Source organism: Rhizophagus irregularis, chromosome 16, assembly GCF_026210795.1.
Source record: "Rhizophagus irregularis chromosome 16, complete sequence".
Lineage (NCBI taxonomy): Eukaryota > Fungi > Glomeromycota > Glomeromycetes > Glomerales > Glomeraceae > Rhizophagus > Rhizophagus irregularis.
The window spans coordinates 1,559,959-1,573,966 of NC_089444.1; the positions used below are offsets into that span (position 1 = coordinate 1,559,959).

The 14,008-nt window shown below is 30.5% G+C and overlaps 5 protein-coding genes across 5 annotated transcripts; 2 read left to right on the forward strand and 3 right to left on the reverse strand.

The window, feature by feature from the left end:
• Positions 1-1,433: 1,433 nt before the first annotated feature.
• Positions 1,434-2,137, forward strand: OCT59_008104 (uncharacterized protein; the record flags this gene model as incomplete). The annotated part of the gene is made up of 3 exons (XM_066142235.1): positions 1,434-1,536; positions 1,620-1,672; positions 1,745-2,137. 3 exons carry the CDS (start codon positions 1,434-1,436, stop codon positions 1,904-1,906), a joined length of 318 nt encoding a protein of 105 aa, XP_065999135.1. The 3' UTR covers positions 1,907-2,137.
• Positions 2,138-2,176: 39 nt separating this feature from the next.
• On the forward strand, positions 2,177-2,892 carry OCT59_008105 (uncharacterized protein; the record flags this gene model as incomplete). The annotated part of the gene is made up of 6 exons (XM_066142236.1): positions 2,177-2,254; positions 2,328-2,357; positions 2,428-2,487; positions 2,532-2,661; positions 2,763-2,822; positions 2,885-2,892. The coding sequence occupies 6 exons, from the start codon at positions 2,177-2,179 to the stop codon at positions 2,890-2,892; spliced, it is 366 nt and encodes a 121-aa protein (XP_065999136.1).
• An 874-nt stretch (positions 2,893-3,766) lies between these two features.
• OCT59_008106 (uncharacterized protein) lies at positions 3,767-4,439 on the reverse strand (the record flags this gene model as incomplete). The annotated part of the gene is made up of 3 exons (XM_066142237.1): positions 3,767-3,909; positions 3,986-4,300; positions 4,433-4,439. 3 exons carry the CDS (start codon positions 4,437-4,439, stop codon positions 3,767-3,769), a joined length of 465 nt encoding a protein of 154 aa, XP_065999137.1.
• A 928-nt stretch (positions 4,440-5,367) lies between these two features.
• Positions 5,368-7,012, reverse strand: OCT59_008107 (uncharacterized protein). The gene is made up of 3 exons (XM_025319195.2): positions 6,782-7,012; positions 6,207-6,679; positions 5,368-6,129 (listed from the first exon to the last, which is right to left on the reverse strand). The coding sequence occupies exons 1-3, from the start codon at positions 6,975-6,977 to the stop codon at positions 5,524-5,526; spliced, it is 1,275 nt and encodes a 424-aa protein (XP_025174369.1). The 5' UTR covers positions 6,978-7,012; the 3' UTR covers positions 5,368-5,523.
• A 790-nt stretch (positions 7,013-7,802) lies between these two features.
• OCT59_008108 (uncharacterized protein) lies at positions 7,803-11,072 on the reverse strand (the record flags this gene model as incomplete). Its single annotated transcript, XM_025319194.2, has 12 exons — positions 7,803-7,827; positions 7,910-8,144; positions 8,219-8,356; positions 8,422-8,608; positions 8,676-8,791; positions 8,862-8,952; positions 9,016-9,174; positions 9,241-9,330; positions 9,395-9,592; positions 9,671-10,027; positions 10,114-10,158; positions 10,236-11,072. The coding sequence occupies 12 exons, from the start codon at positions 11,070-11,072 to the stop codon at positions 7,803-7,805; spliced, it is 2,478 nt and encodes an 825-aa protein (XP_025174368.2).
• Between the last annotated feature and the right edge of the window lie 2,936 nt (positions 11,073-14,008).

Below are 14,008 nucleotides of genomic sequence, written 5' to 3' on the forward strand. Positions count from 1 at the left end.
ACTAAAATTTCATCCTTTTATAACATTATTTAAAAAATTATTAGTCAAAATACGTATTTATTAAATTTAAAAGTCACGTGAGTAATCTGTGAACGGGGGTTGTTTAAAGGCTGAAGTAGTGAAACTAAGAGGCAATAACGAGGAACAAACATATCTGTTTTTTTTAAAAAAAAACGCTGATGATGACAAGTAGATTTGGGTAATTATAATTTTTTATTGAAATTTTAGAAAATTTTGAATATATTTTTCATTTAAAATAATAAACACTATATGTTTTGATATAATGAATCTTGTCCACTCCTATTTTATCAAATAAATTATCGATTCTTAAGGCTTTCTGTGTCTGCTTACATAATGTTTTACGCTTGGTGCTTGATAATATATGTCTCTTCGTTTTTTCTCCCCAACATTATTGCTGGCCATAAAATCTTTATACATGCTTTTGAATTCTCTAGCACAGAAACACCTGTTCCTTCTTCAGTAAAGACTAATAATATCCCGACATAAGCAAACATTGTTCGCTGAAATTTCAATCGCATGGTTTTTTTCCTCTTCTTTGGATGAAAACATTTCTTGAATCAATCCTGTTCATTTTTCACTCATGAGAAGTAGTGGAGACAGTATTCTGAGAAATTGAGGGTCGGCAATCTCCGAAGAAATATCTTGGGTTTGCCTATTTAATTCTCAGATTCAAACGATCATAGAGCACATCAAATATGAACTGAACCCGAGAATTAAAAACAAGATGATGAATGAGTCTTACCTGGTTCCGACTTATGCTTGATTTTTGATTTTCATGGGTTCATATGCTAATAAATAATAATGGAAAGTGTTAGAGAAGTTGAAGCTTGAAATTTTGGCCCTGTCCGTCGCAAGACTTAACCATTGTCGCAAGAAAATGGCTTAGGACAGGATAACAGTTTGTCCGTTCGCAAGAATCTATCTAGCCCATCGTCGCAAGAAAACGGGCACGGGACAAACTGCTAATACTCGCAAGAGTTTTCGTATTCGAAAGTAAAAACTTAATCTCTTGATTCTGTTAATTCTGCTAATAGATAAAGAAAGAAGAGTAAAATAATACTATCTTTGTACCATACCACCATTACCACACCATTTATATTTGTAAGACGTGTACCTGGTGATACATTTGCAAAATTACCTTCTTGACCCACTTCTTGTTACTATCTTCACCCTCATATATGTGAAAGTAAGGTAGTACAGCTGTACAGGTCAAGAAGGTAACTTTTGCCGTATATACTGTATGTCAGTACTCATGGTTATTTGATTAATTAGGTTCTGCTTTTTGTGATACGACATGGTGATGATATTTAAACAGTTTTAACGCGTATCCCGTATACCCAAAAGTTTACTTCGCAGAGGACAATGTCGTTTATAGAAAATATTAGATAAATACTTTTTCACAAATTTACCCAATGTGTGGAGTCTTGACTCTTGAGTCTACTGTTTTAGAATATGACGGACCAGGATACGTTAAAAAGAACTGTTTATATTATAAAGAAGGCTTACAGAATATCTGTAAGTCGTCTGAGTTTGACGCGCTGTGGTAAAGTCTGTGGCGAAGAAGTTGGTTGAAACTTACGAAGAAGATAAAAAGAAAGGCACAAACTTGCTTGATTCTCACTCAGCTAAGGCAGCTATTCTCCAAAATAGGGTAAGAGTCTTGTGTTATTCAATCATATACTTTTTTTACCAAGCTGTTTAACTAAAATTATCAAATTATTAGCTTTCATTATTGGTCAGAAAAACGGAGTCCGCGAATGCCACAATAGGCGCAGTGTTTAGACCGATGTCTCATTACGTGGATTTGAAACACCAACACCAAAGAATGTTACAAGAGAAACAGAACATGTTTATACAACACTGGAACAATTTGATGAAACTTTAGTCAAGTTGAACCGGACTCTTATGTTGTGAATCTACAATGATCGCGATTCTGAAGAGGAAGATGATACTGAGGATCAAACTATCACTGGAGGTAAAAATGTTTCTTGGATTGTAGACAGTATTGGCATAGTATTGGCATTCGAAAAAAATTTACTATCAGCTGGAAACAAAACTACCGAAAACAAAACCCGAATATTACGATGTAATTTTTTTTCAACGCTATAGATAAAAATTGGTTTCTGGAAAATTAGAAAAAAATAGGGTAATACAAATGCTCAATGATATAACGGAGGAGGAGAAAGAAACGGCAAATAATATAGAACAGGAGATTAAATCACTATTGCACGAAGTTATTTCTCGTGACATCAATATGTCTAAAAAGAAACTTAACCAGCGGAAAGGACTAAATGACCATTTGAAAGAGAATTCGCGTTACACTTTGTAAATCACATGTGAGTCTTTATCTATATTTGTTTGATCTAATCACTCTAATAAAATATAATTAATCATGATTTATACAAGATAGAGCCGATGGAGGACACAAATTTGCTTCTCGAATCTATATCCGAAGGAACTTACATCGTTAGTGTCCAATTCTCAACAAATTTTTCATAAAAAACAAAAAGAGTTGGCGTGTTAAATATGGTGAAACTTGTCTCAGGGCAAGTGCCAAAGACTGCAATTCTCAGAAGGAAGATGACAAGCGCAGATCTGCTGGAAAGGAGATCGATGCAATTATTACTTTAAAAGATGAAAGTTGTTGAAGTAAGTGGCCCTCCATCAAAACAAGATTGGACGCATTTCAAGGCGATCGAATGAAGATTGTAAGATGCTTAAGACTTTGATGAATCGATTAGCTGAATTGCGCCCTAATTCTGATATTAGAAAGATTAAGCTATACGCAATGCAGTTATATTGTAAGTCTTTTATTTGTGATTTTGCTTGTTATTTTTCGTGTTACTAACTTTGACATTCACAGTACCATGAGATTATTATTTACGAATTCCGACTTAAATATGCTGAGATTTACACGATGATAGAAGTTTTAAGATTTCCCTTTACAAAGACGTGAAGAACATGAAAGATGCATATGGGGTCGTAATGGGGTTACTAAAATACGAGGTTTGTATGAATTACAATTTGTAAAAAATTCAAAATATAAATATGGGAACTAATTATTTTCATAATTAGCGTTTTCTATCTTCAAGCTCGGAAGAGATACAAGATTTTTTGTGTTAAGATTGCAATTAAAAATGACTACGCGAATGATTTGTTCTCCCGGTGGACGCACTAAGAAAGCTGTCGCAAAAAAAAATAATTATATTATTTTGCACGAGTTTGTATATTATATACTGTATATGCATTTTTCTGCTAATAAAATTTGTGATTATACACATACATCATTTCCACATATATTATAAGCGCCAAAAATAATTTTTTTGGTAACGGCAATCAAAAAATGATTTCCGTCTCCTGAAGTAACATAGCTTTATATTCCGATCATATTAATAGATCGTTCGCAGAGATAGAAAGTCTTTCGGCAAGAATTTTAGGTGATCATGACGAAGATTTTTCATCCTTTATGCTTTCACAGTTACTATTCGGATTTTATTATGATAATTGAAGATAATAAGCTCGTTCTCCAAAATATTCAAAATAAAAAATAAATAATCACGTGATTTTACTGACGGTCGTCAGCGAAAGTTTGCCAAGAAAAATTTTTATTAATACATGCAAAAATAGATACAAAGAAAGGTTCGGAACTTTGCCCGGGATACATATGAAAAAATAAATACATAAGTTTGGGTCGTAACCCGTAATACATGACGAAGTTTCTACATTTCCCTATCTGTCCTAAATTCTAATTCAATTTTCCTGCGATGTTGCTTAATGACTTTACCCTTTTTACTCCACTTTGCAAAGCTTCCACCGGCTTCTGTGCCTTCTCCAATATCCATACAATATGTCCGAGGTCCTTTTCTACCTTAGCTTGCAAATTCTCATCTTTGTACACAACGGTCATTGGTTCCGATAGATTAAACAACTTCCCTCATTATCTAGCGAACATTCCATAAAATACCATTCGGATGCATCGGTAACAATCCCAAAACATCCTGTCCATTATCGATTTCATCTGCCTTGCGTTTACGTGACAAAGTTGATTCCATCTGCACAGACACCTGGGCAAATCCCTTCATAAAATCTTCCTTCTTAACTTCGATTACACCAAGGACTCTACCCGTCGAACGACACTTTACTGCATAATCGAGGTTCCCTTGTCCATTTCGATCCTCGATAAGTTTTCCGGTATGAGTTGAAATTATTGTTGTAGAGCGAGACCCCGGAGAAAGGTTTTGAATGGCTTCATAACATATGTTTCTGTCGTCACTATTTACTTATGGGGTATGTCCCGTGTTGCGCCTAGACCTTCTTTCACATTTTCTCACATTTGTTCGGGAAAAAAGAGGTGCTGGTTAGCATGTATATTTTCTTTTCGATAAATGCGAAATTAATTTGTCGCACAGACCTTTCATCTTACAGATCTTGTGATGTGACAGGTGAGACGACATGCGATCAGGTGAGAGGTATTGCTGGCGATTCTCCTGCTCGGCCTTCCGGACCTGCCTGAAGTTTCCAATCTACCTCGTATATTGCGATCGACTAGAATAGTGATCTAGTCGAGTCATAACAAAAATACATACCTGGCCTCTTTCAAAATTCGGAGGAGAATTCTTCAAAGTACTCCTATAATACTTCTTTTACGTCCGGTCTTGTTACGAGACGCGCAGGCTGTCTAAAAAAAAACAAATGAATACCAAAACTATCTGGTCAGTCGCGGGTATTATGTAAGAATAACCAATAATTCGGTCTCTACTTACATAATAGGCTCGAGTGAGCCTTAGGAACTTGTCGTTGCCAGTGAAATTCGATTGATTTGTTAGAAAATTTTATCAGCCACTTCTTCCCAGAAAGCTGATGTATATTATGATATTCTTCACTTCAATTTTTTCGCTCGTCTATGAGTATACGAATTTCTTGGTCATTCCAATCGTTAGACATTGTAAATATTCCAAAAAATCCTGGCCAAATATATATTTTTATCCTCCGGTATGATTTACAACAGGGAATCTTTCATCTTTTTTCTGAGCAATATGATGAAAAAGGGAGCATAACGTGATTTTTTGTATCGATACAGCGTAATAATTATTTTAATTATTCTCTCCAGGATAACATATTTATTTCTTACTCTTCTAGTATGACTGTAATTTTGCTATACTGTAAATTTTATGTAATGATGATGATCACGATCACATAAAGAATTATTTAATATAAAAACGGAGGAAAGATGGTAAATAAAAACTTTTTGTTATACTCCGCTAAATTAATACGCGAAAACGTCATATAATCCACAAATCTGTATTTTTATAAGTTTTAAACAATATACGAATAAAAAAATGACTCGATTATACGAAAATTTAATCAGTTTTATTAACATTATTAAATAAAAAGTAAGAAAAAAACTAAATAAATAAATATCAATATCAAATGCAAAATGCAATGTCTATTATGGACATTAATTATAAATTTAAGTAATATGCAAGATTAAAAAAAAAATGTTTAAGATGAATCAAATCCAAATTGAATTCTAACTTGATTAATTAATTTAAAATAATCTTCTAAATAATCTTCTCCCTTTGATTCAATTCCTTCTTTAATTAGCCAATCATTAAATCCATTTTGTGGCGGACATGAACTAGAATATTGACTTTTTATCATTGAAATTCCTTTGAGTATTTTTTCTTTTGAATCAAAGTCGACTTCATTCGAGTTTCCTTTATCATCAAATAAAGTGTCTTGAAATTGTTTACACCATACTCCTATAATATCTGCAATTTGATCGATTGCGTCATAATTTTGATCTTGTTCAAAAAAGCCAGTATTTTGCCCTACTTTTATCATATTTGGATCTATAAAATCCGTTACGAATAAAGCACACTTTGCACGAAATTCATTATCTAATTTATTTTCGTATAAATCTGAAAGCCGTTGCAATCCATTATTATCCTTGATGGATTGAATCGCATTTTGGTTTCCGCGCACCATACTCGATAACGCATATATAAGCCGAATTGATACTTTTGTATCAGTTTCGGTTGATAAATTATCTAAAAGTCGAGTTACAATTCTCAAATGTTTTACATCGTCTTGTGCTATAGGATTGTTCTAACAAAAAAAAAAATTAATATTATGAATCAGAGTAAATACCTAATATGCATACATATAAAGTTCTTTATCCTTACCTGCATTGCGGTCCCAATAACAATTGCTGCTCTTTCCTTTATTTGAGAAGATTCATGATCTAAAAGTTCAAGTATAGATTTTATACCTTGATCTTTGGCAAATTTAATTCCAAAATCTAATTCATGAACTAGTTCTTCTAATCCATCTAAAGCCGAAATTAAACCTTGTATAGACGAATTATTTTGTAATTGTGAAATATAAATTTCAAATTGAGCATGATCTGAGTTTGGAATACGAAGATTTTCTTTATGTCTCGATGTAATAATTGGAAGTGAAAAATTATCGACTTTAGAATCTTGATGAAATCTTAAATCGGAATCTTTGTCTAATTCATTATCATGATTAATCTCTTCTTGATTTATTGGATCCCCATTTTCATCAATAACTATTACTTCTGAAGATTCATGATCATTTGGATCAAGTATTTTTGCGTATTTCTTTCCAGTACTAAAGTCTATTTTAACATGCAAACCTAAATAAAATAGTTCAAAAAAAAAAAATACATATATATTCAAAAGTTAAAAAAAAAAAATCAAATCAGCATATATATTTTAAAAAAGTTTTATTCCAGTACCTGGAGGTATTTCTTGTCCCTCACGTACTTCTTGAAATTCCTCTGTTGCGACAAACTCTTTTGGATAACATTCGTTTCCCTTACATATTTTATTGTTTGTTTCTAAAGAAGAAACAAAAAGGAATAGGAAAATAATTAAAAATACACAAATAAAAAGTAAATATAATGATTTTTTCGTAAGTATTTTCGTTAACATGACTGTTTAAGATAAAAAGAAAGAAATTAAAAGAATAATCGATTTCTTATATTTTTTTTATATTTTTTATATTTTTTATATAATATGTGGTGAACTCTGATTTGTCAGATTTATCATATAGCATTAACGTTGATAACAAATGAAAAATATCCAAGTATTTACTTGTCCAAGTGCGTCTATAAAAACTAAACAATACATAATTGATAAAAACTTTTGGGGATAATTATGACAACATTTTTATAGACATTTGATTTCAATCGAACTGTCGCAGCAATATTTAATAAAGAACACTACCAAAAATTCTCGATAACGTGACTTCTTTTGTCGCCGGTCACGTTACTGATTAGCGGTCAGGGTACCCTTAGTTCATTCTTTGAATTAATAAAATTTTAATATAGTTAACTAAATAATGTTTTAAGAAATGAGAACTTGGGAATGATTTTCAAAAGGAGTATATTATTACGAACCATGATTAAACTTATAGTGGATGGAGCTGCATTTTACGCTTTACCGTTTTACTCAGAGCCAGCTTACTGTTCTATCTTTTAGTCATCTGCGTATATTTCCTTAAACATAATTTATTGGTTAATTACTATCCTTGTTTCCTGCTCAAAAATCATTACTAGAAATCCTCAGTATCATAATTCTGCGGATTTTTTCGCTTGTTAATAGATCACTTAGGAGTCAGTTTATTGGTTGATGATCGACGGCCTAACGTAGCTTACTAATGAATATTACAATTTTTATATATAATGCTTATTTATTTTTATGGGGTATTATAAACTAAAAATACTTTTTTAATAATAATGATGATAATTTTTTTTTTCAACAGTTTCTTTCATTTGGTGGACTAATAATGATAAAATTTGAAAGAAATAAGAATTAAGGGCATGAAACAATTATAAATCGATTTTGAAACTCAAAATATTTACCGCCATGGAACTCCTAATGCGTCACATATTTCTTTTTCGGTTTTTTGAGCAATTATTTTGCCTTCAGAGTATTTGATTCCGTCACGCCCACGCGAAACATTCATAAATAATCCATGTTGATTTAAGCACATTTTCTTTTTTCGGGCCATTAACCTCATACTTCTGTTGAATATATCGTTACCAGTATACGATAATAACGCCGCACCCATTTCATTATATGGTACCATAAATATATCTATTAAGAGTAGATGATAAGTCAACATTGTAAAAAATTGACGGCTATAACACTGTTATATAACTGTTATATACCTAAACGTCTGTGTACTCCTTCGGGTAATTTACAAATTCCCATGAATTTTGCGGAAAGACTCTCTCCATTATGTTGTACTAATTCATGTGTTAAAAATCCTTGATCACGTAAAATTTCAACTAGCCTTGACAAGACGCCTAAATAATTATTGAGGAAAACTTAATATTTTTTTTTATAAAATATTTTAAATGTAAATAATTACCAAGATGAGTCGTGCCGTCAGAATCGTTCCTTGTTATCATTATATCAACATCTCCACAGTCTGGATTTCCTCTTCTATAAGACCCTCCCGTAATACACTCTAATTTGGGATCTATTGATAGTGCAGCACGTGTTACCCATTCTGATATCTTCGTTACTTCATCTCTTGGTATCCTTTTTTGCAAGTCCTATTAAATTACAAATAAATATAAATTATATAAAGAAGATGATAAAGGATTGAAGAATTAAACTTACATCATAATACAATATGCCCGATATTTGATTACGCGTTAATTTTTCATCTTTCAGTACGTCTTCAAAGGTTCTATATCCTTTTACATACCATTTCATAGCGATTGATGGCCCAACACCTGTTGAATATTAAGAGTTATTATAAGTTAGATAATATATCAACATAATATTTTATAGTCTTAAACCTACCATAAACGTTGCCAAATTTTTTGATTATGTCATCGCCTTCCGAGAAACTATCTATCCTTTTTAAATTTCCAGTATCAATTATCTCTGCAATCTACGAAGAAAATAAATCAGTATATCTTTCTTTCAGAAATTAATTTTAATAAATGCTTCATACTTTCTCAGCAGTGCGTAGCCCTATTCCAGGAATTTTTTTAGCTTCTTCGTATGAAGTAATTGGTTTTTTATATTTCTTGATAGCAGATATTGCTTTACGATAACTGAGAATCCTCCATTCATCTTTCATTCGAGTATAGTGATCCAATAATACTTGCAGCTTTTATCAAAAAGTGATATTTTTAAAAAATAATTCCAGTGATTTAAGTGATTTACATATATTTACCTTTTCGATTATTAGTTTATTTGGGTTATTATTAGTCTCCCCATAACTATGGCTATGCATACATGCAAAGGAATTTTGTCCTCGGAAATTCTATAATAAAAATGACCTTTAATATTAAAAAAATGAATGAAATTAAATCAAATCAAATAATAACCTTCGCTTTAAAGGATGAAGTTTTAGTTTCAGTGCTGTTATTTGTTTGTTCATTGGTTTCCCCAGAATTCGTTTCAGAGTTGTTGGAATCTGTCACTACTTCCTCATTTAAATTCTCAATTTCCTCATTTAAATCAGTAGTTGTATTGTTGCTTTGTGTGCTTTCGTCATCATCTCCTTCGTCATCAACGTAAAGTCCCTATTAAAAAAAAGAAAAAAAGAAAATTATTTTAAATCACAAATTATTTAAATTTTTAATAATTAATTAAATACTAACAGCTTCTACAAGTCGTTTTGTTTCTGCAATCATTTCCGACAGCGGATCATCACTCATTACATTACAAGTAGTATCATTATTGGTAGAGTCTGTAAAGGATGTATCGTTATTTATATTTGATTCTAAGGATGAAACACATTCTTGTATAATATCTGAAGATAAAGGTTTTGGAGAATATATGCGTCTTTTCTTATCGGGCGTTTCGTGGTTTTCTAAGTTGGTTTCTTGTTTTTCAGCTTTTTGTTCGTCATGAGGTCTTTTCAAATTTTGTGTTTGTGAGCTTGAAGCGATATTTGTATCATTGGATTCTTCCGTATATAAAACTGCATAAGATTTAGTATCCCTCAGTTTTCCAAGCTATAAAATAATATATATATATAAATTATTTATAATTGTCAAAATGATGATCATCAAAATCAGTTCAAGAAACGATTAAAATTTACCATAATTGATTCGGATATCCAATCGGGTTTAATGATTGCAGCATCCTATTAATTTTTCAAAAGTTTTAATCGAAAAAACATTATTCTAAAAATAAATTATATTTTTTTTTTAAATAATTTACCTTAAAATTTTTTAATTTTCGAATACCAAACATTGATACCAACTGATTTCCATTTAATTCCGTTATAACATGTGTAACATTTTTTGCAGTTTCAATACTTTCTTCAATAATTCCACCTTTATCTAAAACTTTTGATTTCATTAAACTCAAACGAACTTTATCAATTTTATTTGGTATAAATAAAATTCTCAATTTTGAAAACAATCCTTCTTCAGGTTTAGATGAATTATTAAAAAGTTCTAATAGGTTAGTATCATCATCATTTACAATATTCTTCTTTTTCCTTCCACGTTTTGGTTTAGGTAAATCTTCTAATTGTGATTGTTGTTGTACTGTCTTTAATTGTGATAAATTTGGTAATAATTTTGATTTTGACGTATTTATAGTAGGATTTTTAATAATTTTACGAGATTTCTGTTGCTTTTTTGTTACATCTCCAGATTTAACATTATTATTTGGTACTACAAATTCATAAACAGCTTTTTTACGATCATTTATGGATTTGGACAATACAGAGAACGAAGAAACTTTTGACGGAAGACCGGCACCGACAGCACGGGGAGCAGCGTCACTTGATTTGACATCATTTTCCGCTTTAGAAGGTTTCTGTTTGGCTAATTCTTCTTTAGGATCATCCTCATCATCTACATTATCTAACATTGTGAAAGGATTAACTTCTTGAGATGATAATATATCAAGTGATTCCATTTCACCTAAAAATGTTGAGTTTAAAGATGATGATACACGTTCCCTTTCCATATTATAGTCTTCATCTCTAAATGAGATCTCATCATGACGATTAAAGGTTGAATTGTCCTTTTTCGATTCTTGTGACATAATTTATAGCTAGTTTCGAAAGAAAATAAATAAGAAAATGTAAATTTGTGTAAGATAATTTATAACTCGAACTCGAAAGATCGTTCTTTGTACTCTTTAATAGAATATATTAAACCTACAATGATGCTGCGCCAGTCATATGATGATATTTGATACTCACACTGTAACAGTTAAAGTCAAAGAAATTAAAAATAAGGTGAGATAAGATAAAATATGAAATAAAGAAACAATTTCAAAAGTTCTTAATTTACCTAAAAAAAGTAAAAAAAAGAATCTATCTTTTTGACAAAGTTTATTTTTTTTTTATGACCGACGATGACTGACAGTTGAGCTTATATTTATAAGTGATTTTAGACAAATGAATCACTTGATCAAGTAACAATGTTCCACTATGTTCTTAACAAGGTAGAATAATTGAGTATTATTGCGTAATATTTATACATTCAGTTTTTACTTATTTATTTTATTTGCTTATTTATTTACTTGTTTATTAATATTATTAATAAATTTCTTTATTTATAAAGGTCAAAATGATTTTAATTCCCTAAAAAATTAAAGCAGAGAATTCTTTAAAAATTAAAGCGGAGAAAATCTCCTAACTAGTTTTATTTAAAAAACCGCATACCTTTTTTAAATATAAAAAAAAAAAATTGATGAAAAAAAAAAATTATCCTTTTTGAGTTTGAAATCAACGTGAACAATGCACAACCCATGCAAATTCCATGCCCTGTAACTTTTTACGCATGTTATCATTAAGTTATCGTCACCATGAATTATGCAAGTTACCCACATATTTAAAATCAACATATTTAACATATTTTATTCTTTTTTTTTTTACTTTTTAAATAAAAAGTAAATGAAACACATGGAACTCCTTCAAATAACACGTTTTTTCTTTATTCCCTTTTTTTAAAATAGTCTGCATTTGAACTCGGGCCGATACACGTCCGTGGTCCGTCATTTGAACCAATTGAATTTTTAATAACGGCATACACCGAATCATATCAGTCATTTGAATCATAAAATTGACTGACTCAGTTAGACAAGAAAGTCATCATGTATGTCAAATACAAAATGAGATCAACAAATTATTAAAACGGAAATGCGGAAATAGTGGTATCCAATCATCTTGGATTAAAATCCTCACGTGGTATAAAATCTTCACGTGGTATGTGGTGAAGGATTTAAGCGATTGTTCCTTAGTTCATAATTTCTTTTTTTTTTTGAACAAAGTTCTTATTACAAGATAACAATAATAGACACACAAAAAATTATGTGTCAAGATTTACTAAATTAAGGAGTGGGGGACAAGAGAGTATGTATTAGAAAGTCTACGTAGTAGAGAAAAACGTGTAACGTATTGTAATTATTCCAAAGGTAAGGAAGAATAAGATAATTTAGTAATTTAAATGTGGGATTGTTCATATATATTATGTCATGCATATTTATTTGAGCCAAGTACAATATATAAAACAATTAGTTGTGGCTTAGAAAATTGAATTTGGATTTTGGAAATAATGTTATTGTAGTATCACTATGAATCATTTGAATAGAAATTACTACAACCATTGATTATTCTAGTAACATTGATTATTCATGATGAAGATAAAGAACAGAATCCATAATGTATGATGAGTTAAAACGAAGTTAAAGAGCAAAATCCGGAATGTTGAAGAGTAAAATCCGTGAAGTTAAAGAGCAGTATAAATTAAAAGAAAATTCTTAAGTATGATTCATCTCTTACGCAGATTTTTTTAATAGAATTTTATAAGAAATAGAGATGTATAAAACAAAAAATGGTTACATTTTACTGTTAGAACTGGAAAAACACAAATCATTAAAAACACAAATCGATTAATATAGTGTATATTGTATTCTCACCACTGCAATAACATGTTCGAGAACACTTGTGTTGTTATATCACTGAAATTTTTCGTGATATAAATCAAAACTTTACGTCAACTCCAAAGCTTCTCTTCCAAAGTAAAGGGATTTAATGTTAAATTAACGTTAAATAATTTCGTAGTTTAATAGTTAGAAATTTCAATCAGTAGTGGGTTTACCTGCAAAGGATTACTTGATTAAAGCTTATTGAAAAAAAAAAATATGAAGATTATGAAGGGAACCATGTTATTAAATGAAGAACAAAAAAAAATGAACGTACCTTGATATAAAGATTCAAATAACATGTTTTACAATGTAAATGAAAAGATCAATAATTTCATTTAATAAATGCGACTAAAAATTAATGAAGAAATGTGAAAAATTTTTGGAATGATATCAGGGAATCAAATAAAAGAAACCAGGTATAAAGGTTCCTTTAAATACTTATTATATAACTTGGTTCGAATATTCCGTGATTTCCGTCTATTGGTTGCCCTCATTAAGTTAAATCGAGTATAAAGACTTAAATATATATATATAAGGAAGCTTTTCTAATTAATCCTTTTATTTTATTCTCATACAAAATTGGTTCGGTCAATGGTCATCCTCTAAATTATATTTAAGAATCGAGTATAAAGTTTTTTATTCACTTAAAACATATATATAAGGAAGTTTTTCTAATTAATTCTTTTATTTACTCGGTTGCCCTCTAAATTATATTTAAGAATCGAGTATAAGTTTTTATTTACTGAATATACACCGCTCGGTCTAGAGTTGGGCGCCGAAACGTAGCAAATGCAGAAACTCTTTGCCGAAATCCCAAATCAAATTTTAGAGTTGAATTTCGGTAATAATTTGGAATTTTGGCATCAGTTTTGAATTTTCAGCAACAGTTTGGGATTTTAGCTAGTTTGGGATTTGGAATTTTCAACGATCATTATATTCCAAGAACTGAAATACTTTTGCTATACGGTTGATATATTTGCATCCAATTTTAAGTTTCAACAATGGTCTGGAATTTCAGCAATGGTCCGCAACAGTTTGGGTTTTGG